The sequence below is a fragment of the Lineus longissimus genome, chromosome 19 (assembly GCF_910592395.1).
Source record: "Lineus longissimus chromosome 19, tnLinLong1.2, whole genome shotgun sequence".
Taxonomy (NCBI): domain Eukaryota; kingdom Metazoa; phylum Nemertea; class Pilidiophora; order Heteronemertea; family Lineidae; genus Lineus; species Lineus longissimus.
The window spans coordinates 11,877,576-11,904,851 of record NC_088326.1 but is presented as its reverse complement, the minus strand read 5'-3'; the positions used below and the strand labels follow the sequence as shown (position 1 = coordinate 11,904,851).

The following is a 27,276-nucleotide window of genomic DNA, read 5'->3' as shown; positions in this document are numbered from 1 at the left end:
AATGTCACAGCCAGGTTACTCTTCTCAAGAGACAATGTCACAACCAGGTTACTCTTATCAGGAGACAACGTCACAACCAGGTTACTCTTCTCAAGAGACAATGTCACAACCAGGTTACTCTTATCAGGAGACAAGGTCACAACCAGGTTACTCTTCTCAAGAGACAATGTCACAACCAGGTTACTCTTATCAGGAGACAACGTCACAACCAGGTTACTCTTATCAGGAGACAATGTCACAGCCAGGTTACTCTTCTCAAGAGACAATGTCACAACCACACATATTTCTCATCACAATCAGACAACTCATCCTGAAAATGATACACACATGACCAGTTCATAGCCCAATCGGAAGGGTAGGTCTACTCATTCACGATTATTTATAAACCACTAAAAAGTCCTTCCTAATTAGCAAAGTCCACCAAGCAAGTACATGTAGATAAACAATCCTAAATGGGATATTGTCTTCTGATCAATTCAGTGAAAAAGTTTTTTAACTTCATATAGCAACTGTTCCTTGATTATCCAAATCATAATGAGTACACCATTTGATAAGAAGTCCAAGAGATGAGACAATAAATCACCCTTATCAAATTGTTTATTTCAAAAATATATATCGTAGAACCTCAAGGGTTTTTTTCGTTCAGGACCAGTAGGCCAACTGATTAAAATTTGCCTGCATATAATTTTCTTTTTCGAAAGTCAGTTCAACCTGAAATTCCACGTCTTCTCCATATTTTGTAAACCTTTCAAGTCCCTGTTACTCAGTAACGGGGTACTCATAACAATCTCCAGTCATATTTCCTCAAACTCGAGTAGCAGGGGGGGGGGCTGTGAATGTGATCGTGTACCAGAAATGGGGGTCGGGATGAAAAATCTGTCAGAAAGAGCAAGCGACGATGGGGAGAGAAGACTGTTGTAACCGTTATGTAGGAGGCCTAAAAAACTCAGAGATTCAGGTTACCAGGACGCTTTCCACTCGTAACCGATTCAAAGTGCCCCCCCCTTTCGTGTGATACCAATTTTTTCCCATATCGAAGATGCAAGGAGTCGTAGATAAAACTTCAGAGTATTACTAACACTCTCCACAAAACAACACTGAGAGGAGAAAAACACATCTGTGTACCTGGTGGAAACGTATCAAGAATTCCAGGCAGCTTCCACTTGGCTTGCACGGCTCGAGTCAAAGAACCCACAATCTATACAAACAACGCACCACTCTACCTTCGGCTCTTTGAGATATTTGCTGGCGCATGTCATCATAGTCTTCGAAGGTGAATTCAAACTCAGTCTAACACATACATTCTCTATATTTTGCTTGATAGTTATGCGTCTTACCAAGTGGCAGGTCCTAGGTGAGGTACATCCCACCTTTGCTGGCGCATGTCACAGCTTTCGAAGGTGAATTTGTTCGATCTAACTAATATATCAGGGCTCGAACTAGACTTTCTTCCACGGGAGTCAAACTAAAGCATTGACAAAATCTCAGGAGTCCTGTAACATAGTTTGACATTTTCAAATGTAAGGGTCCTTGGCTAAGTTTCAAGACACTGTTTTGGGGTTATCTCGAGCCCTGGTACGATGAGTGTAGATGAAGTTCCATTACGTTGTTAACTTGAAGTGCAAGGCGAGTACTGAAGAGAATGAGGGTATTAACTTTATGGAGCCTAATAAGTACCAGCGATTATGTCACTTGGCTTGGCCTGAAATCACATCTTGGAGGATCCTGATTTAAAAATGGAGCACACAGGCCTGACCACAAATGAACACCATCCTTACCAAATTCTTAGACCTTCCCTAGCAGTGTGTGTTTGGATCAGCACATTGACCAAAATAAGTAATTTTTTTCTACCACAGTACAACCCCCCTGCCCCCCCCCCCCCATACACAGCAGCCATAAGGTGTATTAGCACCCCGACTCCTCAACCCCCAATAAATCATAAAGAACACCTGAAGCTCGATAAACATTTAAAACCAAAATGATGAAAGAAAATGTTGACTTACGCTGATCCACGAAAGTGAGAAAACTATCCAGGAATTAAATGTTTTAACATTCGCCACACACTCTGTCCAATAGTCCATGCATAACCATGTGACCTAGACTGTCGAGAATATGCGCTGACTCGATACAGCTCATACACAGATGTAGAAGGAACATCGATATGTGGAATATCTGAGAGATGCAGGCATGGGCAATCGATACGTTTCTGTGGCAGAGATGAACGTGTAGCAAAAAGTTGATGGGGTATTCACATTGAGAAGACCAAATGGTCACCAGCAGGGAAGCAATTCCGTCTTCTGACTTGGCTGAGGAGCACTCAAGCAGATTGACGACTGATCCAAAGTGTGTAGGCCTACTGTGCCAACCACAGTCTGTGATTTAGCAGTGGCCAATTGAAGCTGCCACTGGGCCAGTGGAGTCCTTAAAAAGATGACCATGCAGCTCAAAAATATGTGTGCTGTCCACAAGTAAAAGGTTCATCAAGCAGAAATCCAAGCGATCATGTGTTTTATTGAGAGATGGTCTACACATAAAGCACCTTGTGTTACTGAATCCAAGTCGGAATCTATCCACAGACTATGTTTGGGACTACTTATGAAATAGGGCTATCCGAATGATGAGCTGCTACAAATCCTTATCCACAATATCCTAGGCAATGCATACGTCCTTTCCCAACAGACCGACGATCCTATCAAAATGCAATTTTTTCAGTATCCAATCACTACGATATGAGCAATATTTTGATGAACGCGAGGATGGCAATACAGAGCTTCGATCGAGAGCAGCTCTTACACACGTTTCGACCAGGTAGGCTGTGTATTATCACTGAACTTCTGACCCTAACTGGTACACATGTAGAACCAAGAAAACAGTAGCCATACAATCCAAGCCTTACAATGAGGTTTTGGTGAGTGCCCCCACACAATATCGTTCTAATAATTGCTAATGTGTCCCGATACAACAGATCTGGGCTGGCTGAATAATCAAGTGAACAATGTATACCAGAGATAGAGGCGAGCGATTCATGTAATGGTTCATAGGAGGCACCAGCAGGCAGACAGTCCAAACTTGGCATTACACAATCAGATAAAAGGATTACAACAGGAACAGTTTATACAGGAACTAACCACAAGAATAACTACAGGAAAGAATTGAAAATACAATGGAACCGCCCTTAGCAGACACAAATTGATTGTTTCCATTCAATTTGACCTCTCTAATCAGGACACCTCTCTATAAAGGACAGCACTTGTCAGTCCCGAGGGTGTCTTTAATAGAGAGGTTCTACGGTAGTACCCAATCCAGCCATTTGATGCTTTCTCTTTCTATCTCCACAAGGCCAGATGTGCTTATAAGGAATTGGACAGTGTCTTTTTGATGATAGTGGGACACCAGAATGGGTATCCCTTTCCCATGAACGGGAGACTACAGGCAAAAGTCAGATCGGTCTGATTAAGATTACATAAAGCTGCCATTAGGGGTCTCTACTATCTCACAGTATACAGAAACCATTCGTGTCAGTACAAGGAACACATTTATGGCTGAAGTTCCTAATGTTTACATTGTCAATGGAAGACCCTCAATTTGACCACATTGCTGATGCGGCATCAGCTATGGGGTCAAATTGATGGTCTTGCCTATATAGTCCCCCTTCAAGCGTCACTCAAGCTGAGAGAAGGAGGTTGCCACTGAAAGAAGGGGAGGGGAGTCCAATAGCTTTTTAGGATCAAGCTTGCCAAATTCATGGCCCTCTGCAGCTCACTCTGGATCTGGACTAGATTCTTCTCATCTCAACCAAACTCTGACCCAGCAACTGAATACAATTTCCCTCACATCCTGACAACAAATAGTTCACGTTGGTTTAATTTTAACTGGAGGTATGTTCTTTCAGTTCACAATACCTACATGGACATTTCTCTATCAGCACCATATGAGGAGGAGATGAAATTACAGTCAACTATTTTTCTAACTCCGATCAGATGGTCATGGTCTGTGCTCTACAAACTCCTCACATTCCATATCACACTACGTGAACATAGTTTGTTGTGCAAAACACGAGACAGTCTGGGATCTCACGATCTGCACGCATATTGTTTCGGCCTGGCAGTAAATGTCAAATGAGGTGTTGGTCAGGTGGCCCAACAGACCATAATACATGTGCCTTGAAGAACACTGACAAGGGCAGATCCAAGGGGGGACTGACCCTCCCTATTTTCTGCTGACTAAAATCGATGTTTTTCTATTTGTCAAGATTATTTCTCCAAGTCCTCTTAGGTCATTCAATTTGCTTGAGATAACTAACTTGTGGCCAGGAGATTTTAACATTCAATGACCCTCAGCGGCACTGAGGGTCATTGAATTGTAACCTCCCCTGTACGGAGGGCCAAAATCCTATCTCTACACGGCTGATACTGAAATTGCATGTATTGGGGAGTCCAACATTTATAAGGGGAGGCCCCTTAGAACCCCGCCGTGGAGACGTTTGAGCTGCGCACTAAGCTCAGTGGCCTCCTTATTTCTCATCATCGTGGATCTGCCCCTGACTGAGTTACAAGCAGTTGGGCAGCATGCACAGGCAGGGATGTCCGACAAGATCCAAACTGATTATTATTTTCTGTGTTGGGGGAAAGCTGGCCCTTGCATAGGTCCAATTTCTTGTTATGGAATTTACCATTTCAACTTCATATACAAGTGCAATCATGATTCATCTATAATACTGCAAACCACAACAGAGAAACAAGTAGTGACACCTGTTGTCATATTTCTAAAAGCAGTAGTTTCAATCACTCTCTGACGCAGGGTTCATGAGGTTTTTGTCAGGTTTGCATTGACATTGTAACCTCCCCTGTACGGAGGGCCAAAATCCTATCTCTACGCGGCTGATATTAATTAGTGGAAAGTTTGAAAGACCTTTTTCCGCATGGTGGTCATTCAACTCTTACTCTTAGGCTTGATCGACTTTTTGCAGTAAATTAAAACAGTGGATTTGATGCAATTTTATACTTTTTCAAAGCCTCGAGGCATTGTTGCTCGCAACCTTTTTCATCGGATCATGGCCATGTTTATATTATTCGATTGTCAATATTGACAGCTACAAATGTACCTCTCTCAGAACTCTTGATGAGTCATCTGACATTTCATAGGAGAGCAACGGTGAAAAGTACATGGACTAGTACATGTTTCACCAAGAAGGGTTTGGTTTACTGTAAACAATAAGCTGAAACCATTTGTGGCCCATCACAGCAAAAAGAGATGCACGTCAAACAGAAGAAGAGCCTAGATTAAACGACACCAGGAGACAGTGGAAGAAATTGACTCACATTTAACAAAAGGCAGACAACAGTGAAATTAAAAACCAGTCCGTCTCAACCTGACAAGCTCAGAGAGAGCGACTTGCACCTCGTTTCGCTGATGACGAGTCATATTTGTGTTTGGCAGTGAGAGTTTAGTCTAGATATTATGCAAAGACTTACGTTTGAGAATTGTCCGAGTTCCTCTTGCTCGACAGCAGACTGCTCAGCGCACTCATCCCGCGCCAGAAGGTGGAGTCAGCGTCTCGCGGCGGTGCCCTGCAGACGGAGGCAAGAGTTTAGAAACAGGAATACCAACGAACAAAGGCAGAAAATGGAAATCTCCCTCATGTGAAGTTCTTGTCCTTTCCTCAGCACTATCTTGCACAAAAATGCTTATTTTTGGGCCAATTTCAAAAATTCATAGATCCACGGAGAGTTGATAAGGAGATCTTTCCATTCCATTTATCAAATTGAGCATACATGCCGTGAGAGGGAAAAGTCAGAAATAAGAAAATCAGAAATTTGACATCCTTGTAGAAAACATAAAAGAATACATTTTCAAGTCCAAGTTCTCCCGGTGCCCACAACTTTTAGATCCTGAAGTCCTGGATTTTGTTGGCGGCAGTGCCGAGCAAGGCGCCAGGGCTCTACTAACCCAATCTCTGGAAGGGATTCTATTACCAGGAGTCCCGTAAAGGTCAGATTAAGTTAAACAAAGTCGTCAATTGGGGTTTTCCTACACGAATATCACAGTAGTGTACATCGAAACCATTCACGCTTGTGCAAGAAACATATTCAATGTTGAATCCCTATGACTTTTTATGTAGTATAAACAATGGAAACCACCAATTTGATTACTAGCTCCTGCCTCAAGTCTCCTTGAGTTTAAAATAGACAAAATGGTCATAATGCAAACTTTTTTTAATAGTACTTGGTCTGCGTCGAACTAGCTATTGATACAAGAAAATATGCCCCGAGCTTAGCGTACCAGAGTTTATAAGAGGCATTTTAGAACCAGGATGCCATCACCAAGTGCACTGAACCTTCAACTGTGGGCCTCGGACATTTATATTGATTAATTTGCGATATATCTATGGGCTGATGGAGTGCAACATTATCCAAGGAATTCATGCTAAAAGTAGCGCACAATAAAGCGTTTCTAATTTCTATGAGAAGGACATACATCAGCAAGGGCGTTTACAGTGCACAGGGTGCACACCTGGATCTGGGTTCTCCACACAGTCCGAGTTCGGCCGGCACACATCCTGAATGAGCGGCAGGAAAATTTTCAAGACTGTTTTCATTGGCTTTTATTGAAGCGTTTTCCATGTTTTAAGAGACAAAGTATGAGAAGTAGTTTAGATGTGATCCCATTTCATGAAAACTTTTTTTAATTCTGGGCAGGTGCCCTCTTGAGAGTTTGGAAGGCACGATCCGGGCACAGAGCCGAACCGGGCATAGCGCCCGGCTGGATAGGCCTGTGGAGAACCCTGCTGGATAAACTACAGGCAGAATAGAGAAGCTTCCCAAGCCCAATCACCATGTTTTGTCGCCAAGGTGATTCGCCTTGGGTGGGACATCAGTTCACACCTATCTAACTTCACAGAATTACCCCCCTACCCCCCTACCCCCCACCTCTTGTCTTGTGTTTGATGCAAAGTCGTTCCGAAAGTCGTTCTCCATTACTTCCCAGGAATCATCTATCTATAGGCATGATGAGATGCTGTTGCATGGGCTGGGTACTTGATGCTGAATGTAGCATCGAGAGGCATGATGAGATGCTGTTGCATGGGCTGGGTACTTGATGCTGAATGTAGCATCGAGAGGCATGATGAGATGCTGTTGCATGGGCTGGGTACTTGATGCTGAATGTAGCATCGAGAGGCATGATGAGATGCTGTTGCATGGGCTGGGTACTTGATGCTGAATGTAGCATCGACAGGCATGATGAGATGCTGTTGCATGGGCTGGGTACTTGATGCTGAATGTAGCATCGAGAGGCATGATGAGATGCTGTTGCATGGGCTGGGTACTTGATGCTGAATGTAGCATCGAGAGGCATGATGAGATGCTGTTGAATGGGCTGGGTACTTGATGCTGAATGTAGCATCGAGAGGCATGATGAGATGCTGTTGCATGGGCTGGGTACTTGATGCTGAATGTAGCATCGAGAGGCATGATGAGATGCTGTTGAATGGGCTGGGTACTTGATGCTGAATGTAGCATCCAGAGGCATGATGAGATGCTGTTGCATGGGCTGGGTACTTGATGCTGAATGTAGCATCGAGAGGCATGATGAGATGCTGTTGCATGGGCTGGGTACTTGATGCTGAATGTAGCATCGAGTCTGGCTAATTTCACAGTAGAACTCTGGGCCATTTTCAATCATTTTTTGCAACTTACCCCTGAGCCTGGGCCGACTGTGGAATTGGTAGCTCTATCTTGTATGGTTTGGTGGCCAACAGACAGAAGATTACCTGAAACAATAGTAAAGACAGGCTGTCAGTAACTTCTGGTAAGCATTATGGTTTTGATGAAAAGGTCTCACACTTAGTCAAGGTGATGGGTTTGATTCCTGGCACTACTACTCATGTTTGCAACCCTGAGCAAGCAGCTTTACTATGATCGCTAAATCCTTTCATTGAGACGTAAAACCAATGTCACTCGACCCTACATGTTCAAGATAATCAGGGAAGACACAACATGTTCATAACTTATGCTGGACTCTTCCTCTGCTCTCAGGCAAACTCCCAAGTGGTGTGCAAACCCACAAACGAGTCAGCTGCCTTGGGGGAAGAATACTCCCTAATTTGTTCCTGCAAGTATGAAGTTTCGATTAACCTGTGAGACAGGAGAGACCCCTATTAGCAATTTCGTGTAACTTTATTTTGCCTACCTGGCCACTGCTTATAGACTACCTTTGATAGTTCAAACTTTTTGTTCAATGAGAGAATTTCCCTGTAAATTGACTCAATGTCCCAGCAGTTATCCTCGGCTTGAAATCATACACACAACTTCTCTCAAATATTTTTCTTGGAACAACAATTCACCAAGGCCATTGAATTTAAAATATCTACGCAATGAACCGATCATATAGGTACACACAAGGCTCAAGATTCAATAGCTGCACATACATACATGAAGAACAAAAAACCACTGAGTGGAGCATAGGGTATTGTGCAAACTTATTGTAAAATACATTAGCCAATGTGCTCAATTTTATCAAAAAATGGCACTGCACCAAAAAAGCCTATGGCTGGGAAAAGCTGTCACTATTTCGCCTCAAATGGCTTGTTCTTGCTTAAAGGGGCAATATAGGCAGCTGCTTGGCAGGCAAGATAAAGTTACACGGAGTTGCCAATAGGGGTCTCTCACATCGCACAGTAGGTCGAAATGATTCATGCTTGCAAGAGGGATGTATTTAAAGTGCTAAGTCTGACATGACCCAGGGCCCTTACTATACTGTGTATACTAATCTCTTGAAGACGGCCAAATTAGCCCCTCTGCTCCTGCCTATTGGCCCCCTTTAACATGCTTAGCCCAATTCTGTTGCACTTTTGCTAGAAATCGAGTGATGTCATTCATCTAGCTCGCTTGGAGCTTATCAGTACATTAATCTATTTAAAACCGTTAGTAGACGGCCGGAAACTGGGAGCAATTGTGAAAATGAGAGCGATTTTCAAGATTTCTCAGCAACTTGGACAAGACGGACATACTGGCCTAGGCCTAGGTGATCAGCGCCGACAGCGGGCCGAGGGCAGTGACCAAACCAAACTGTCAGTGAGTGACTGTCTGATCAGGTCCGTGACAATGTCACTACACAACAGTGTCGAGATCTAGAACCATTGGTAATAATGATGTAGGCCTCAGAAAAAGCAATGGCTTATTAACTGAATAATGGGCCAGGGGTAGCCAAGCCGATGAATAAAATGCCTTGATTGATTGGTGCACTGTGCACCGTTCATCAATGCGTGCATTGCATAACATACAATACCTACATTGGAAACCCAAAATAAGTCGTTTCACAGACTTTTCAACTCGTAAATACTCAATTTCTCCAACTCTCTTGAAAAATCTTTCAAACCTGAAATGTTAACGATTATTTTCGGACGCCTCACCTATGATCGCTAAAGGACTTAAGTGATATAAGTGGTACAAATTCACTTTTCACGATATGGTTCTGGACGAAAAATTCGCGATTTGTTACATTCTCGATGTACACATTGGAATTGCGATCGTTTCGCTCCGTGACCTTTTCGCCCCCAGTCGTTTCGCTCCATGTATGTGGTATGTGGTTTTAGATACTGCCCATGTACTCGGCGCATAACTTTATGATGGGCCAATCAAATTGGCGTTGTCAAGGGTCACTGAAGAGAAGAGGACGACAAACACGATGTTTTAAAAAATTTTATTGAACAATAAATTATTAAGGGTAGAATTTACAACTTTTTTCTGGGAGTTTCTACCGAGCCGGGGATAGCATGTCCGGGAACCAAGCATTCTATCACTCACTTTAATCTGGAGCTATTGGCGGTCATGGCATCTAGTACAGAACCATTTATAGCATAATCCGAGAGAATTCAATAGGCCCGGACACTTTTTCCAGGGGAAATTTTCTGCTTTTACACCAGAGTCCCCCCCCCCCCCCGACTCCCTTGAAATATCGGCGATCTGTGACATGATCATCCTGATAATGTTGATGTGATTGTGACAGCGAAAGTGGTGCGACAACACACTTGGTCCTGATTGTTCTTTACAGGAACCGCTTGCTGCCGACAAAGTCAAGACACTTACTAGGCGTTACCTCATGCAGTTAAGTCCAATCAACTTAACGCCACGTTAAAAAACATTATCAACGGACTAATGCAATTTGGACGACAAGCACAGGAAGGACGTGACAAATTTTGTCCTGGATTATGAACGAACATGATGAAATGTACAAACAACCACTGATTGTGAAACTTTCAATCTAGCATTTGAAATGTTTAGGACAAATTCAAATGTTCAACTTGAACTGGTATCTTCATCTGTCGATATTTAAAAATCACTAATAGGTTTTGCAAAAAGATATTTCTAACAAAAAGCTATGAAGGCACTGCATTTGTGAACAGGTGGAGCTCCAGTTTGGTAGGATTCGTATCCTAGTGTAGCAGAATAGAATGACCACTGGAAAACGTATCATTCTCTGGTTGGTGTCGTCGGGTTAAGATCTGGTTCTACTGAGACTAGGCCCAGAATTATTTCTGTCTCCATGGAGGTCTTTTCGCGGAGGGAAGAGTTGTTCTATGACCCTGAAAATGAAATAAGATACATCGATATTAAAGGGAGCAGTTTATAATAAGCCATCATTGTGACATCCGTTGCCGTTTTGTTTAACACCTTCAGCGCCGAACCACGTAGATCTACGTGGCCCAAATCCCCCTTCCCCTTTGAGCTGGTTATCGGAGTCCCATGGACTTCATGAAAGAACTACGCCATCGCCATCTTCAGGGCTAGATAGGAACTGAAAAGACAAGAAGAGGTTTTTTCAGTTCCTACTTTGCCCTGAAGATGGAGATGGCGTAGTTCTTAATGAAAGAACTACGTCATCGCCATCTTCAGGGCAAGGTAGGAACAAGAAAAGGTCTTTTCAGTTCTTCCTTCGCCCTGAAGATGGCGATGGCGTAGTTCTTTCATGAAGTCCATGCAAAAACGAGGTAATCGAGTACCCACTGTAAGTTGACTTGACGCTCAACACTTGCTTGAGTTTGCTTTCTTCCTATCCGCGATGAAGATTACAATTTCGACCAAAGCCACCATTCGATCATATAATTCGCATACACACAGACAGATTAGGCCTACTTGTAACAAATGAAACACTTATAAAAGCATAATCATTGCATCTTTCTCTTCCGTGGATTTGTTCATCTTCCTGGAAAGATTTCGCATTCCGCATCTCACGGTTTATAATAGCCATCATTGTGACATCCGTTGCGTTTTGTTTAACACCTTCAGCGCCGAACCACGTTGTGGCCCAAATCCCCCTCCCCATTGAGCTGGTCATCGGAGTCTCATGGACTTCATGAAAGAACTTCGCCATCGCCATCTTCAGGGCAAGGTAGGAACTGAAAAGACAAGAAAAGGTCTCTTCAGTTTTTTCCTTGCCCTAAAGATGGCGATGGCGTAGTTCTTTCATGAAGTCATTTAAATTTCTGAACTACGCCATCGCCATCTTAAGGGCACGGTAGGAACTGAAAAGACCTTTCTTGTCTTTTCAGTTCCAACCTTTCCCTGAAGATGGCGATTGCGTAGTTCTCTCATGAGGTCCATCAGCAAAAGCAAAATCCAAAAGCCCAAAAGCACGATCAGCGGCAGTCTATCCATTTTCTCCTTCAGGACATCAGTGTAGTTATCTGTATCCCGAATATCTGCCTACAACAGGCACTTCCACCTAAGACAAAGTCACATCCATTTAGCCAGGCCTATAATGGATGATATACTGTCACATCCGGGGATCCAAGAAGACAAAAGCATAATCAGCGGCCGTCTATCATTTTCTCCTTCAGGATATCAGTGTAGTTATCTGTATCCCGAATGTCTGCCTACAACTGGCACTTGGACTTGCATGGGTGCATGATAATGTCAAGAGTGTCATGGGTGAGACTGGATACAAGCATCGCATTTGGCACTGGATGCAAGAGTGTCTCATCCCGCACTAGATGCGAGCATCTCATCTCGCACATGAAGCTTTGTCTTAGCTTTGTCTTAGCTGGCAGTGCATGGGACAGTGACTCATCCGGGACGGCGATGGCATACAGTTCAGAACTTTAAATGACTTCATGGAAGAACTACGCCATCGCCATCGCCATCTTCAGGGCAAGATAGGAACTGAAAAGACCTTTTCTTGTCTTTTCAGTTCCTACCGTACCCTTAAGATGGCGATGGCGTAGTTCAGAACTTTAACCTCCTGCGCTGATTGTTCAGTCATAGATTATTTTCTCCTCACAACTGATTTATTTAGTTTTGTACAAGATTTTTTTGTCGGCGATTTTAACGGTATGTTTTCTGATAAGCATTGCCCTGTAAGTTTGGTTTGTAATTGGTGTGGCGATTATAGGAATGAGCAAAATTTAGCTATAGAAAGTGATGAAGTCGTTCCAAAACCATGGTGTGATGAAAAAAATGATGTCTTTATGCAACATTTAGACAGGAGGGTGATAGACGAAATAACCAAATGGACCCAGGATGTTGGTACTGGTGATTTAACTGTTGATCAGATTGACAATGTGCTAGAAAAATATCAGTCAGTACTGATTGGTAGTGCTGTTGAAACATTCGGTGTAAAAGGGAATAATAGGAGACATAGACCTGACATTTTAAAAAGGAAACCTTGGTATAATGAAGAGTGCAGATTACAGAAAAGTGCTTTTAATCGTGCCCGGAAGCGTTTTAGAAATGTTAAGTCGCATGCAAATAGGACCCAAATGAAAAACGAGAGAAAACAGTACAAGAAGTTACTAAAGACCAGTTTACATAGGTATAATCTGAGTAGAATAGAGGATCTGAAACAGTTGAAAGACCACGAGTCTCACAAATTTTGGAAGATGTTGAATGTTAGGGGAAATGAACAAGATAGAATACCTGATAATATGCTCGACACTTTACAAAATCATTTTAAAGAATTAAATGCTGGGAATGTGGCCGACGAAAGTTTCGAGATGACTACTGAGCAGATAAACAGGGGAGATGAAGTGTTGAATAGGCAGATAGAGAGGGGGGAAATTTTGACCCAAATAAGAAAATTGAAGCGGAGAAAGGCCAGTGGAGTTGACGGTATTACAAACGAACTTATCATTAACACCGGGGAGTATTTAATAGATTTTTATTATAATTTGTTTAACAGAATTTTGGACAGTGGATGCATACCGACAAATTGGATTAATGGCATTATAAAACCAATCTATAAGAAAAAGGGTGATAGAACAAAGGGTGAGAATTACAGAGGTATTACTTTATTAAGCTGTTTAGGTAAATTGTTCACAGCTATTTTAAATAGCAGGTTAGACGAGTATGTGAATTTACACGAGGTATTAGGTGAAGAACAAACAGGTTTCAGATCAGGTTACTCTACCATGGACAATGTTTTTGTTCTGAAGTGTTTGATTGATTTGTATTTGAGTAAGGGCAAACGCTTATATGTGGTATTTATTGATTTCAAACAAGCTTTCGATAAAATATGGAGGTTAGGACTTTGGCGTAAACTTATTGGAAATGGTATAAACGGTAAAATATTGAATGTCATGGTAAATATGTATGATAAAGCGAAATCGTGTGTTCAGATTAACAATAATAGATCAGATTATTTTCCGTGTTCCATAGGGGTTAGGCAGGGCGAAAATATGTCGCCACTCTTATTTGCGTTATATCTAAACGATTTTGAAATTTTTTTGAACGACCATGGTTTTAATGGTCCTTCTGATTTACATATCAATAGCCGATGTGAGTTTTTAGACAACTTGGAGATTTTTTTGAAGCTGGCAATATTATTGTATGCGGACGATATGATTCTTATGGCAGATGATCCTAACGAGTTACAAAACGCCCTGAACTTATTGCACGATTACTGTGAGGAGTGGCATCTGATCGTAAATATTAAGAAAACCAAGGCAATGATTTTTTCTCGGGGAAAGCTTAGAGTAAATATACCGGAATTTAGATATAATGGGGGTAGGGTCGAGTTGGTAGACCATTTCACATACTTAGGCGTAACATTCTCATATAATGGAAATTTTGCGAGGGCAATAAAAGATAGATATAATAAAGGTATGAAAGCCATGTTTGGTGTACTGAGAGCGTGTAGAAGACTTTCTCTTACGGTCGAATTGAGTCTAGACATATTTGACAAAGTAGTCACACCAGTTTTGCTATACGGTAGTGAGGTGTGGGGTAACCAAAACACCGAGTTGCTGGACCGTGTACAAGTTAAATTTTGCAAATATTTGCTACGATTACCGTTAAGAACTCCTACAGTAATGGTAATGGGAGAACTTGGGCGACACTCTTTGAAGATTCACATAGCCGTGCGAATGTTATCTTTTTGGAACAGACTCAGAATTGGAAAAACAGATAAATGGGCTTATATCTTTTATAACATAACTAGGGAGCATTTAGACAAGGGTTATTTAAACCAAGGCTGGTGTAAAAGTGTGAAAACTGTTCTAGACGGCTGTGGCCTCACTCAAATTTGGTATACTCCCGAGGTTTTGTCCCTACGAGAACTGAAAATTGTAGTTGAACAGATAATGAGAGACCAGTGTGAACAACTATGGAGAAACGAGGTAAATAACGATTTCAGATGTATAATTTATAGAATGTTTAAACAAAACCTGAATATGGAGCCCTATGTTAAAAAATTACCATTATATCAAACGGTCAGTATTTGTAAATTTCGTACTGGATCTATAAAATTCCCAGAAACAGTAACCAGAATGTATAGAAATGAAACTGCAGAAAATATTTGTGGTCTTTGTGACCAGGTTTGTGTAAGAGACGAACTTCATTATTTTATTACGTGTCCGTATTTCCGTCACATGCGAGTAAGGTTGTTTCCAAACTTAAAAGAATTACCTCAGGTTTTTTATCATGAATTTTTCCATCGCATTATGACTAAATGTTCCCGGGTAAACTTAGACAATATTCATAGTTTTTGTAAAGAATTCATCAGCTTGGTCCACCATATGTAAATGTTAAATCATGTAACCTCTTATACCCGAAAGGGTTTTTTGGAGAGAAATAAATTATGTTATGTTATGTTATGTTATGTTAAATGACTTCATGAAAGAACTACGTCATCGCCATCTTCAGGGCAAGGAAGAAACTGAAAAGACCTTTTCTTGTCTTTTCAGTTCCTACCTTGCCCTGAAGATGGCGATGGCGTAGTTCTTTGGTCTTTTCAGTTTCTTCCTTGCCCTGAAGATGGCGATGGCGTAGTTCTTTCATGAAGTCCATGAGACTCCGATAACCAGCTCAAAGGGGAAGGGGATTCGGGCCACGTAGATCTACGTGGTGTTCAACAACACGTGACAGTGTTGTATTTTAATGGTGTCACATCTTTGTCAAAAAACAAAACAATTGCGACTTATTATTTCAATACCGAGGACTTTATTTACATACCGTAATTATTGTATATCTTACATATTTATTTGTAAATAAAAACAACGACTTTGACACGACATATAAATAGTTTAAATCTAACACTAACAATAATAACATATATAGACATATGGGATTATCTGCAATTTTCATTCATTTTAATACTTTGCCAATTTGAAAAATACGTAAAAGGGCGCTTCTTCTTGTTTTTTTTATAGTTTTGTCCTGGTCCTTGAGACATGTGTATGGTTCTTATATTCCACTCCTGAGGAAAGAGGAGCATTTTCTTTTCTAGAGAAATCAGACATGTCATCATTCTCGAGGAAATCAGAGTTTTCATTATTTTCATTCTGACGTGCATACCCACATTGGTTGAGTGACAACGCCCCCCTCTCCCTCCATAACAAGCATTGCAGACAAAACAAAAGTTTTCGCAAATTAGATCGAATTTAGTTCTGTAAAGAATTCACAATGAAAACATTACCTTGGCAGTGGAAACAGACATTTCAATGTCCCAGTCGTCATTTAATTGTTGTAGAATAAATAACAGACATTTTACTGTTGTAGAATGAAATAGCAGACATTTTTACTGTTGTAGAATGAAATAGCAGACATTTTTACTGTTGTAGAATCAAATAACAGACCTTTTACTGTTGTAGAATAAAATAGCAGATGTATCATTGTATTCTGACAACAAAACAGCCATTCATCGCCGCAGACTAAAATAACAGAAAATTCCTTGTCGTAAATGTAAATTTAAATGCAGCTCACAAAACGTGACTAGAAATTACACAGATTACGAGCACTGGCGGTAATCTTCTTCAAATCACCCAATAAGACTTGAAGAGAATATTACCGTACTTAAATAAATAAACATCAACTTAATATAGATACACCACAAACATTGGTTAGTGTTTGACATGATAATACCGCATTTTCAAAAATTGTTGACGAAGTTGTTGACGAAGTTGGTGCTGCCCCCTTTATCAAAGTCGCATTTAGTCGCTATCTGGATGAGTCATCACTTGAACCCAGGGCTCGAGAGTTGGGCTCTCAAATTTCCAAATTTTCATGAGGGGGAGACCCCAGACCCCTACTTATCCAGATTTTCGGTGCTCTCTACTCTTCTTTATATCACTGTTCTCATTATATTAAACCTTCTAGCATGGGACGCAGTCAGATTATTAAAGCAAATAAAGTCACCCCATGGCTACAGTTACATGGTCAAGTGTATCGGAGAACTTTTGAAAACTCTCCGTTTTCTTTCTAAATCTAATTTCTTCAGTTTATTATACTTTACATTTTGACTATTTTCTCTAAGAAATATATACACACACAAAGGCATACCATATCATCATAATAACCAGGAAATATCATAAAAAATTAGTTTCCATGCCAACCGTTTACACATTACATTGGCGATAAACATTTATCAATTGTTACTATGGTAACCAACTACAGTTTACACTTAAATTTGAAAATGTGAATGGTGTGAACATCAACTTTAGAACCTTTAAATGATAATGGCAAACTGCTATAAAATTACATGTTTTCACATGGATTTTGTGATTTTGAGGGTGTGTGACCGCAAACTTCAAATTATATTAATATGAAACATTTAAAAGGTTTTCCATATCAGACTTTCCAAAATGTGCTTCTAATAACTTTAATTAGTAATTGTCACCATGGCAACTGACCTAGGGTAACATTCATACTATTTCCATGGCAGCCATTTACATGTATCAGTTGCCATGGTGACCAACAACATGTAGCTTATTTCATGGCAATGATTAAGTTGTATCCACATCCAAGGCAATCATTTTTATCTATCTCTATGGCAACCAGATACATGCAGCATACTTATCTCCATGGCAACCACTTGCATGTATACAATGATTATTTGGTTTGACTAGGTAATGAAGTAACAATGCGATTATGTCATCCATGTAAACATTTTTAAGATTCGAAAAATAATCAAGAAGAACTGTGTACTCCTATATTCCTTTATTCCAGGAATACTTGTAGAATCCCAAACCTCGGTTTCATAGCATCAACCATTATATAAATAGCTCACCTGAATTCTGGTGACCTATTTATAGACAGCTGATTCTTAATAGCATCCCGCGAAGTTACTATTTATAGCTCACAAGGTCATTTGAATAAGATATTGATGACGTTTTAGTCACGTGACAGTCGGACATCGACACTTATTTCTACGCATTTGAGCTTTTTCAAAGTCAATTATCTTTGACCCTGCATTGTTTTTAGCATGAATGATACCATAGAGTCAGAGAGAAAAATATTCAGAACAATTATGTAGTATTTCCAACACTCGGACATGTGCCAGATTGAATCTAACTGCCCGAGTTAGAAAGCCTGAATCCATTACGAAACCGCATGTTTGTCCGACATTGCCTGTAATTCAGCGATGGGGAAATAGAGGGCAGCAGCTGCAGTGACGTCATCATCGCGGAATGCTATTCGGAGCGCATTTTATGGATTTGTGTTTAACATGAGTAATGTACATGTACCTGTCCTAGGATTTTGCAGTGTTTTGGAATACATCATTCAACACTGTAGAAATATCTGTATCACACTCAAATTGCACGATTAAAGTATTTTATGCGCCAGTCAAAGGTATTTTCCTGCATCATGAGGTCATTTTGGCAAATGTGTTCGCCAAATGTATAATTTGGAGACTAAACCTTGGACACCCTCTGTAGTAAGGACACTAGTTTTGGACCCAAATTGGGTCTGTCCAATTTGACCTCTCTAATCAGGACACCTCTCTATTAAGGATAGCACTTGTCTTTCCGGAGGGAATCCTCAACAGAGAGATTCTATTGCAGTTCTTTTCTGCATTCATCGAGATTTTCTAGAAGATTCCAAGGAAGCCGCAAATGTCGTTTTTTTCTCCAAGTCCAACGAGTGTTCTTTCTGCTCTGTGTGCATCGCGTTTTCTAGAAATTTCTCAGGAAGGATGGATCGACTGATGCAAGCTTCGCCGACAAGAACGCATGCATAGAAAACAATAATGTCTGTAGGTTTGTGCACTCGATCTCCTGAAAAGATAAACACATGCGAGATTGAAGCAGACGCCGAAAGTATGAGCAGACGACATGAACTTTTGACATTTTCTGTAAAAATTAGGGTATTGCTGAGAAAATATTTGAAGAAAACTTGATCCTTTAAACAATCTCAACAATATTTCTTCAATTTTTTCCAAAACCGAAATTAATGACTACACCCAGCGGGGGATGCATCAAAAGGGTATATCTGGACCAAATACGTTCTCGTCAGAAACCTGGACAAATAAACACTTCAACATTCACTTTATCGCATGCAAAACTTGATATTGTGATAGTGCCACACATTTCGTTACGATTTCAACTCAAAAGTCCTGTTGTTATCACAATTCCCAAAATGGAGGCGGCAAACTCTCGCTGTGTGACATCATGTCAGGAACGGCCGAGGGAGGGGAGATAATGTGAAGTTAGTTGTGTCTTAAAGCTACTCTGTTTCAAGCTACTCATGACCTACCCGTGTGTCAACATCAGTTCCCTGCGGATCTTTCGTGAAGTGGAGTTTTAACTTTGTCTTCCCGTCGTCAGATGAGCCTTTGAGCTGAGAGAACTTGTAGCTCCACATATAGCACTGGAAAGAAACAAAGAGAGTCATAAGCTGAAATGTACACAAGGGCAGTTGGAGTGGGAATATCTGGTCGAGTTCAAGTGAGCACCTTCTGGTTGCTCCTTGAAACCCCTGATAGATTTCTGTGGAGACCGGGATAATAATATGATATCCCAAAGCGCTTTGAGCGAGAACTATAGTGTCATGGAATTGCGCGACATAAAAGACTCACTATATCTATACATAACATAGTACACACAAGGGGGTCACTCACAAAGAAAGGGTATGCACATCCATGTCCATGGAAATGTTTAAAGCTTACGGCAGGCAGCGTCAATCTGCATCCCTTTAGCATTGCAAGAAGTGTTAATATGCCTGGCGACAGTGTGGCAATAGCATTCCGCGAAGATGACGTCACTGCAGCTGCTGCCCTCTATTTCCCCATCGCTGAATTACAGGCAATGTCGAACAAACATGCGATTTCGTAATGGATTCAGGCTTTCTAACTAGGGCAGTTAGATTCAATCTGGCACATGTCCGAGTGTTGGAAATACTACATAATTGTTCTGAATATTTCTCTCTCTGACTCTATGGTATCATTCATGCTAAAAACAATGCAGGGTCAAAGATAATTGACTTTGAAATAAGCTCAAATGCGTAGAAATAAGTGTCGATGTCCGACTGTCACGTGACTAAAACGTCATCAATATCTTATTCAAATGACCTTGTGAGCTATAAATAGTAACGTCGCGGAATGCTATTACAATTTGCAAGTGGGCCATATAAATCAATGTTGTGTTTTTAGTAAAGATGTGGGCTCCATGTACAAGAGTGCATACAGCATGCTTATGAATCGTAATGACATCATCAACTATCGATCTATATATAAACTTGAGATAAGATCCTCCTGTGCTTATCTAGGTACCATAATTGACATCTGTAAGAAACTGCTTCGACATGCATTAGTCTGAACTCACCCTAGATTCACTATCATACAATGAGAAGCCGGTATTCAAATCTAACGTCAGCCCTGATATTCGGCCTCTCCAAGTACAACCAAATGTTTTATTCTGAAAAAGAGAAAAAGGAAAGATAGATTAACCCTTTAAAGGGGTATGCTCTTCGTTCACATGTATTTCCTGTTGGTCCAACTATATCTATTTCCTATTTCTAACACCAGGTGAAGGAAATAGTCAGTCACAATGCATGCTACATGCACACATGCTTGCATGTTATCTGTATGCAATTGGGTTATCAGTTTTCCCGATTGCTGCATATGTGTATCCACTGAGGTTCCACTGTAACTTACTTTTAAATGCATAACAGCCAAGTAATTTGTCCGGTACCAGGCCTTTTCGAACCTGAGCATAGCCTGCCGTCCCTCCAAACTAAGATAGTGCGAGTCTCCGCTGCCACCTTGGACCAGGAAGCAGTGCTGGCGATCATCAAGTAACTCGGTGTCCTGAGAAACAAACAAGATTGAAAGTCATAGCAAAAGGCATAGTGTAGTTACCGTAAATGCCATAAGATGGCATGGGCGTTCCTTTAGTTTTTCCTCAAGGACAGCACTTTTTGGTACTGCATTCAAAGCAGCTTGCCCCTTACAGTCTTCTTATGCACATTACCCCCTGATTAGGCCATACACCTACTTTTCCGGGTGCCCCCCTGCAGCACAAAGTTATTTTTTACACAGAACAGCCCCTCTCTTTGAATGGGATTCTCTCACCAGGTCTAATGACAAATACTGTTGCAGAATTTACCAAAGTGTACCTGGAAACGCGTGCAGTGCATCACAGGAACCAACATGAATAATGACATTGAGAGTTGAAAATGGGCCTGTTTTAGATTCTTTATAAAGACGTCAACAAAATTGCATGGTTCCTGTTTTTTATCAATATAATAACTCAATGAGGGAAACAAATCTTTGATCTACATTCATTGACAAGTGTACTTACCCTCAGTATCCTAAACATCGATTCGTAAACTTTGCATATTTCGTCACATCTGAGCCAATCCCGTGTACTGGCTGGCGGGGCGTCGAAGAAGTAGACATTGGCGCCGCGCAGCGCCACAAACTGGGATTTCCAGTTCTGATATGGTTTTGACCTCAGCAGTTTCTCGCTAGTCCAGCACATGTGGACGATCTGGTCATTAGGCAGCAGTAACCGGTTGGACATTGTCATCTGTGAAAGAAAAGTAATCAAACTCTTTTGAATTAATGAATAAATGTAAGTTCTAGAGCATTTTATGATGATCAGTACACCTCATCCTCGGGGAAGACAAGTATCGTGAAGGAGTGGCTGTGGTGTAGTGGCTGGGAATCTCGACTAGCGTTCAAGAGCTCCCTGGTTTGATCTCATCATCGGCGTGGACTGTAGGCAGGCCTCTTTGTCTTACTTGCCTCTCTACACCCAGATGTATAAATTGGTACTGGTCAAAAATGATCAGACTGTAGTGCTGGTTGAGCAGCTCATCTGAGATCTACTGAAAGGTTTCAGGACAAATATTCATTGGTGGAGCCTTTGCCTTGGACCATCCTCTGCTCCCCATATTGTTGGGGGACTTCCCCACAGCGTGGGAGAACTTCCACAGTGTGGGGGAAAAACTGACTGAGTGGGTTACACAGAGCAGACATATTACTTTTAAAGCATCTGGCGCGCCACAGTATGAGGGAATATCTCTTGTGTGCGGATTTCCTCAGAGTGTGGGTGAACTGATTCAATGAGGCAAACTTACTGAGTGGTTGTTCAGAGCGGAAATATTGTTGTTGATGCATCTTAGCCAATCAGTGATCTCGTTGGAATTCTCGCAGTGAATGACTCCACTCGACAACCCCTCCATACTCCGCACCTCAAAACCATTTTGCCTGCGAAGAAACGAATAAAACTATCATCGAAACGATCAAAATTCAATCAGTTTTCAATGACATAAATCTAAGCCGTTAATGTAACTTTGCACTGTGCTTGGAGGTGTTATTTTCCAGGGAGAGTGTTCCACCTCCAAGGTGAGACGAGTGTATTGCGTCCCATGACACTTCAGCACCAATTGGGTTTATTGGCCTAGTGACTTCGCCTTTGGTCAGAGGTAAAGTTCACGCAAGCTACTCGTGTTTCTAACCAGGTGGGGTCTTTGCTTGCCCTGGTATAGACACCAGATACAAGAAACCTCGGTTTTAAGTCTCATTCGAAGAACTCAGTGAAGAGCCAGGAATTTCGGTTCCTTGAGAGCCACGCCGGTTCATCCAGAACACATCCTTGGTTCTCCCCGTGATCAAACCCCCGGGATTGAACCTGGGGCCTGGTAGCCAGGAGTGTAACCAACAGGCTATGAGGCTAGATCAAAATTCAATCAGTTTTCAATGACATATGTCAAGGCCATTTATCTGACGTACTTACCTTAGCGATACAACCATATATACGCAATGAAAGTTGCTAACATCTTCATGATGTAGACGTTTATTTACACTATATACATATTCCACCTTGGGTTGTCATATTTTCTACAACTATTCTAAATTTAACTCACTTATAATTACTCAAGCATTGCATAATGTATAATAGTATGTATGTCACCAGTCTATGGTTCTCATTCAGTCTTGTATACCGCCTGATGAGGGTTCGAGCGAACCGAAATCGATCGTGGAATATGTATATAGTGTAAATAAACGTCTACATCTTGAAGATGTTAGCAACTTTCATTGCGTATATATGGTTGTATCGCTATCTGGACTCCCTCCCCAAGTTGTACTTACCTTATCTTGTCACTGCCGAGGTTATATCTTGTGAGGTGGGCAAACTGCAGTGGAATGGATTGCATGTCTGCCCAGTGTTTTTCAAGCTTTGGGAGGGTGTTGTAACCTGGAGGGACTTTCTGCAAGGCAATAATGAGAAACAATGTAGTTCTTCTTCTGAAGCATCTGCCGATATTTTCCAGGGAGTATTCCTTCTCCAAGGCGGCATGAGCATTTTGCACTTAGCACTTGTGACATTACAATCACAGGTTATCCAGATCCGAAAGTTGCCAATTGTGGTCTGCCTACCCAGGATGTTTACTAGGGTCAGACCAGCCATTATGTAGCAAAGCTGTATTTAGCAGGTGGGGGCAGTGAGGCAACTACCCCCAGAGGTCATGAAAAATAAGACTTGGGCCCTTTTCCGACCAAAAGTGGTGTTTTGCCCCAACCCAGAGCCCTGCTTGGTATGTGATTCTAGGATCAGACTGAGACGAAGACATTGGACATGATCTACTTACGTTCCTCCCATCATCCTCTGCTGGCGGGCCGCCACTATTTCTATCTGAAACGTAAACAGTACCAGATCAGCTACAAGACAACATAAGACCAGAGAGAGGAAGATCCGTCCAATGCCACTCATAACAAAGGCCAACCACTATCAGTTTGATAGACTAATACTTCAACTGGTCTGCAGGAGGCACTTCTATTGAATATCAACATTACACTGGCAGGCCACTGATAAAATTGATTGGGGGAAGAGCTTGAATGTAGGCCCAAACCTTAGGCACCCGAGGCTTAAGGTTGGGTCAGGATTAGAGCTCCACCCATCAGTACCCATGTCAGTACACACACCCACCAGTGCCATGTCAATTTCAGTTCTATCACGCCTAAATTTGATAAGAGGCCACACAAAACATGCTGAAAACTCTCTACAGTCACAGCTCCATTCTGTGGAATCCATTACACCATGTGGAACGTGACTGCCTACCCAAACCGAGACCACTCTCATCTCATCTTGACTGCACTGCCCAAGATCTCTGTCCAAAATGCTCGACTGCTCTCATCTCTTGTTACTTACTTCTACTTAGGAAGAGGGAAGCTGGTCGGAAATGTTTGACTGTTAACGCAACCTCCTCTCCAGCTTCCTTAAGGGCCTGCACCGCAACATCATGGGTGGTCTTCTCAACGCTGACGTTGTTCACCTGTAGATGAGATTTGAATTAGATAATATCAGGAATTATGAAACACCTTGGCTAAAACGTTTCAATTTTATAAGGGATGATGTGCCTTATTTTGACCATAGAGGTTTTAGTGAGGCTGTCATCATCTTTGGGTAGGTATAAAATCTGTCAAAAGGATTCTTGCACTGCTGTAACCTGCGAGAATTATCGCAGTGAAGAGCAATAAAAAGATTGCTCATCTGCAGGTAAATCTAGTAATTGCCCCGTTTGATGTCGATCCCAGGTTGCAGTGATCACCAATCCTTAATGCAGAGGTCTGCGTGACGAACAAACATGAAATTTTTGTTGCATGCGATGATGATTGCAGGTGGCAGTGATAAAATTGCTCAATTGTGTGACACTTTACAAACCTCAGCAGACAATAGTGTCTATTTCAATCAAAATATTACCTTTATTATGGCGTCCCCAACAAACAGCTTTCCATTCCTGTCCGCCGCTTGGTCTTTGAAGATCCGCGATATTAATATCGGCAAATGATGTTCCTGGCCTCCTTTTATACTCAACCCTAACCCGCCGACACGCTCTCGCCGAATGGTAATCACTCGTTCCTGCAAAGTAGGCAATGTCAACGTTATAGGAGTAATAGCAATTTTCTGTTTTTCGGCAAACTCCCCCTAGTAGTGAAACTGCAAATCGATTAAAGGGATTTTTCCAAAAGCAAACATCACACATTCACTGCATGTAAAAAGAAAATCCTAAAGAATTTTCAAATAAGAGTGTTTTCGTCATCCTGATGGACGGACAGACGGACAGACAGACGCTGAAGATGACGACAATACTCCTGATAGCCACCCGCATGGCCAAGGGGTAAAAAGCTACGTGTCTTATCTTGCTAGTTCCTTCGTTTTCCGTTTCACGGATGCCATTTTTGTTTTTTGTTTACAAATCCACATAAACTTGCTGGCTGCACTGAAAGAGCGTTTAATTAAAAATTTTCTACCTCAGAAAATAGAATAGAAGAGAAAACTGAACAAGTAGAGTCAGTTTGACCATCAAGCCTAAACAAGAAGGAATCTGAAACAGCATTCTTTTTGGTACACCCTGTGCAGTGACAGCAGTCACGGAATTCAGTCTTCAACAACTGTAACATCATGGCCATTCAATTCCCCCAACACTGATCATTCATCCGTCTTCAAACTCGCCAAAAATCCTACAGGCTCGCTGATTTCACTTATAACCATGGCAACGGAGTCAAATAGTTGACCAGTCATATCACGTAGATTTGATATTTGCCGGTTTATGTGATTTCGTATCTAATTGAATATAAAATTGACCTCAAAATTGATGGAATTCGGACAAATGAGATAAGAGATTCAGTCCAACGGTCTCCTCCTCGTCTCATACTTCTGTCATCCTTTTCAAAGGTTTTCTGTGTAGTTTAACCCATCGCTTCTTGCTTATGATAATAATAATGAGTCTTTTATATAGCGCAATTCCGTGACACTATAGTTCTCGCTCAAAGCACTTTGGGATATCATATTATTACCCCGGTCTCCACAGAAATCAATCAGGGGTTTCAAGGAGCAACCAGAAGGCGCTCACTTGAACTCGACCAGTAGGGGAACTAAGCAGTGACTCGGCCGGGAGTCGAACCCACGACCTCCTGATCATGAGGCCGACTCTCTTCCACTGCGCTACCGCTGCCCCATGCTTCTCTCTTACGAGCAATTTATCGTTGTATGACACCACAGTTCGGAGCCAATTTAGGTAGGTCAGTGATTCAATCTGTTATCAGGGAGGAGAGACAACAGGCCTTTTAATTACATGAAGACCTCTACACCCTGTATTTTTTTAGCCTATTTTGGATTTCATCGCGCCAATTTGCCTGAACAGCGACGTCATAAATCAAAGTTAGTGACTGATATCACCACATACACCTGAAAAATCATAATTTTAGGGGAAAACTATAAAATTAGGCCATTTAGATGAGATTTGGTTATGTTAGGGGTCAAAAAACGCTTCAGGGGGGTCATATTATTAAAAAAAAACAAAAAAACAAAAAAAACAAACCTAATTTGGGGACATCCTGTATGGCCTACACTGTTATACGGTGTAGGAATCATGTAATTGAGAGGCCTGGACAAGCTGCAGACTTGTAGACAATCAGACTGAGTTACAAGACGTCTTGGTTTACCTCCTTTTCTGCGGGCGACGTACATAATACGTCATGCCAGAAGTCCCATCATGTGCGGGTGACGTGCACGGCACGTCATGCCCTCATACAGGTGGTCGTCGCAGGCGTCAAACTCCCAGTATCCATAACATAACTGCTACATCCATTTGAATAGGATAGACAGTACACAAGCAACTTATCATTGTCACAAGCTTACAAACTTGAGTAATGCCATGCAGAGCTATCCTGACATTTACAAACATGTTCTAATAAAGGATCTAATATGTGTTTTTCTGTGTCCTCAGTGGAGGGAAGTACCCCTTCAAGTCCCTTTTAAACAATCTTACAGAAAACGCTCTAAAATAAATAAAATAAATAAAAAATAAAATAAAAAAAAATAAAAAAAAAAATAAATAAAAACAGCTCTTGTATCATTGTATTGTTGTACCTGTATATGTATGTTCTGTTGTTGATAAAGAGTAAAATATTAAAAAAAAGAAAACGCTCTCACCAGAACCATACTTACCCGAGTGATGCCAGAGTTATCCAAATCATCCGAAGCTGAGTGGACGTATACTAATTCCTCCTTCTGGATCGTGAGGGTCTCCTCTGTGAGCTGCAGGCGGACTGGCTGAGGCTTGGTCTTGCCATCCGTCAGCAATACCATACCCTGCTTTTGCTGCAAGTAAAGAGAGTCAGTTTTTGTTAAAATTTGGCTTCTTATTGGTGATTTTCCACCAAGTACAGTCCCTTGCTCAATCTGCTGCCTCTGTGAGTTCCTGGAGGGCCTACAATGGTTTTGTGTTAGAATTTATCAGGAATACCATACCCTGCTTCTGCTACAAGTGAAGAAAGTCAAGATCGCTTTGTCAAATGATGTCAAAAAGACAAAAGTATAACATCCTTTCAAAGTAGTTCTTGTGGGATGAGGACAACCTGCTTTTCGACACCCTGACCCCCATTCCCACTCCCAGTTTAATTCGGAGTGCTAGTCTGCGTTGGGACATTCACAGTATCTCTTATGGTAAGGGTGAAGAGCTGTAATATCAATCTAATGTTATTATAGGTGGACTCAACCAGTACGGTCAAGGACAGGCTTGCTACTCTACCCAATATGTGCTTCCAAATGGCGTC

At 41.4% G+C, this 27,276-nt stretch overlaps 2 protein-coding genes across 7 annotated transcripts in view; both read right to left on the bottom strand.

Moving 5' to 3' along the window:
- Nucleotides 1-9,515, bottom strand: part of LOC135502730 (nuclear receptor coactivator 2-like) — a 68,285-nt gene extending 58,770 nt beyond the window's left edge. For 3 of the 4 annotated variants that reach the window (XM_064795710.1, XM_064795712.1, XM_064795711.1), the window contains exons 1-3: nucleotides 9,413-9,515; nucleotides 7,698-7,771; nucleotides 5,475-5,570 (exon numbers count right to left, since the gene is read on the bottom strand). In XM_064795710.1, the coding sequence (XP_064651780.1) occupies nucleotides 5,475-5,530 (56 nt within the window). In that variant the 5' untranslated portion in view covers nucleotides 5,531-5,570; nucleotides 7,698-7,771; nucleotides 9,413-9,515. Of the gene's footprint in view, nucleotides 1-2,003; nucleotides 2,960-5,474; nucleotides 5,571-7,697; nucleotides 7,772-9,412 lie in introns of those variants that run through there. The other variant, XM_064795713.1, reaches the window with a different exon arrangement.
- An 8,228-nt stretch (nucleotides 9,516-17,743) lies between these two features.
- The window catches only part of LOC135503149 (gamma-2-syntrophin-like), a 31,112-nt gene continuing 21,579 nt past the window's right edge, over nucleotides 17,744-27,276 (bottom strand). For all 3 annotated transcript variants that reach the window (XM_064796540.1, XM_064796539.1, XM_064796538.1), the window contains exons 2-12: nucleotides 26,669-26,821; nucleotides 24,419-24,577; nucleotides 23,867-23,990; nucleotides 23,307-23,350; nucleotides 22,807-22,925; nucleotides 21,792-21,921; nucleotides 21,011-21,238; nucleotides 20,365-20,517; nucleotides 20,033-20,125; nucleotides 18,966-19,079; nucleotides 17,744-18,487 (exon numbers count right to left, since the gene is read on the bottom strand). In XM_064796540.1, coding sequence (XP_064652610.1) covers nucleotides 18,386-18,487; nucleotides 18,966-19,079; nucleotides 20,033-20,125; nucleotides 20,365-20,517; nucleotides 21,011-21,238; nucleotides 21,792-21,921; nucleotides 22,807-22,925; nucleotides 23,307-23,350; nucleotides 23,867-23,990; nucleotides 24,419-24,577; nucleotides 26,669-26,821 — 1,419 coding nt within the window. In that variant the 3' untranslated portion in view covers nucleotides 17,744-18,385. The remainder of the gene's footprint in view (nucleotides 18,488-18,965; nucleotides 19,080-20,032; nucleotides 20,126-20,364; nucleotides 20,518-21,010; nucleotides 21,239-21,791; nucleotides 21,922-22,806; nucleotides 22,926-23,306; nucleotides 23,351-23,866; nucleotides 23,991-24,418; nucleotides 24,578-26,668; nucleotides 26,822-27,276) is intronic.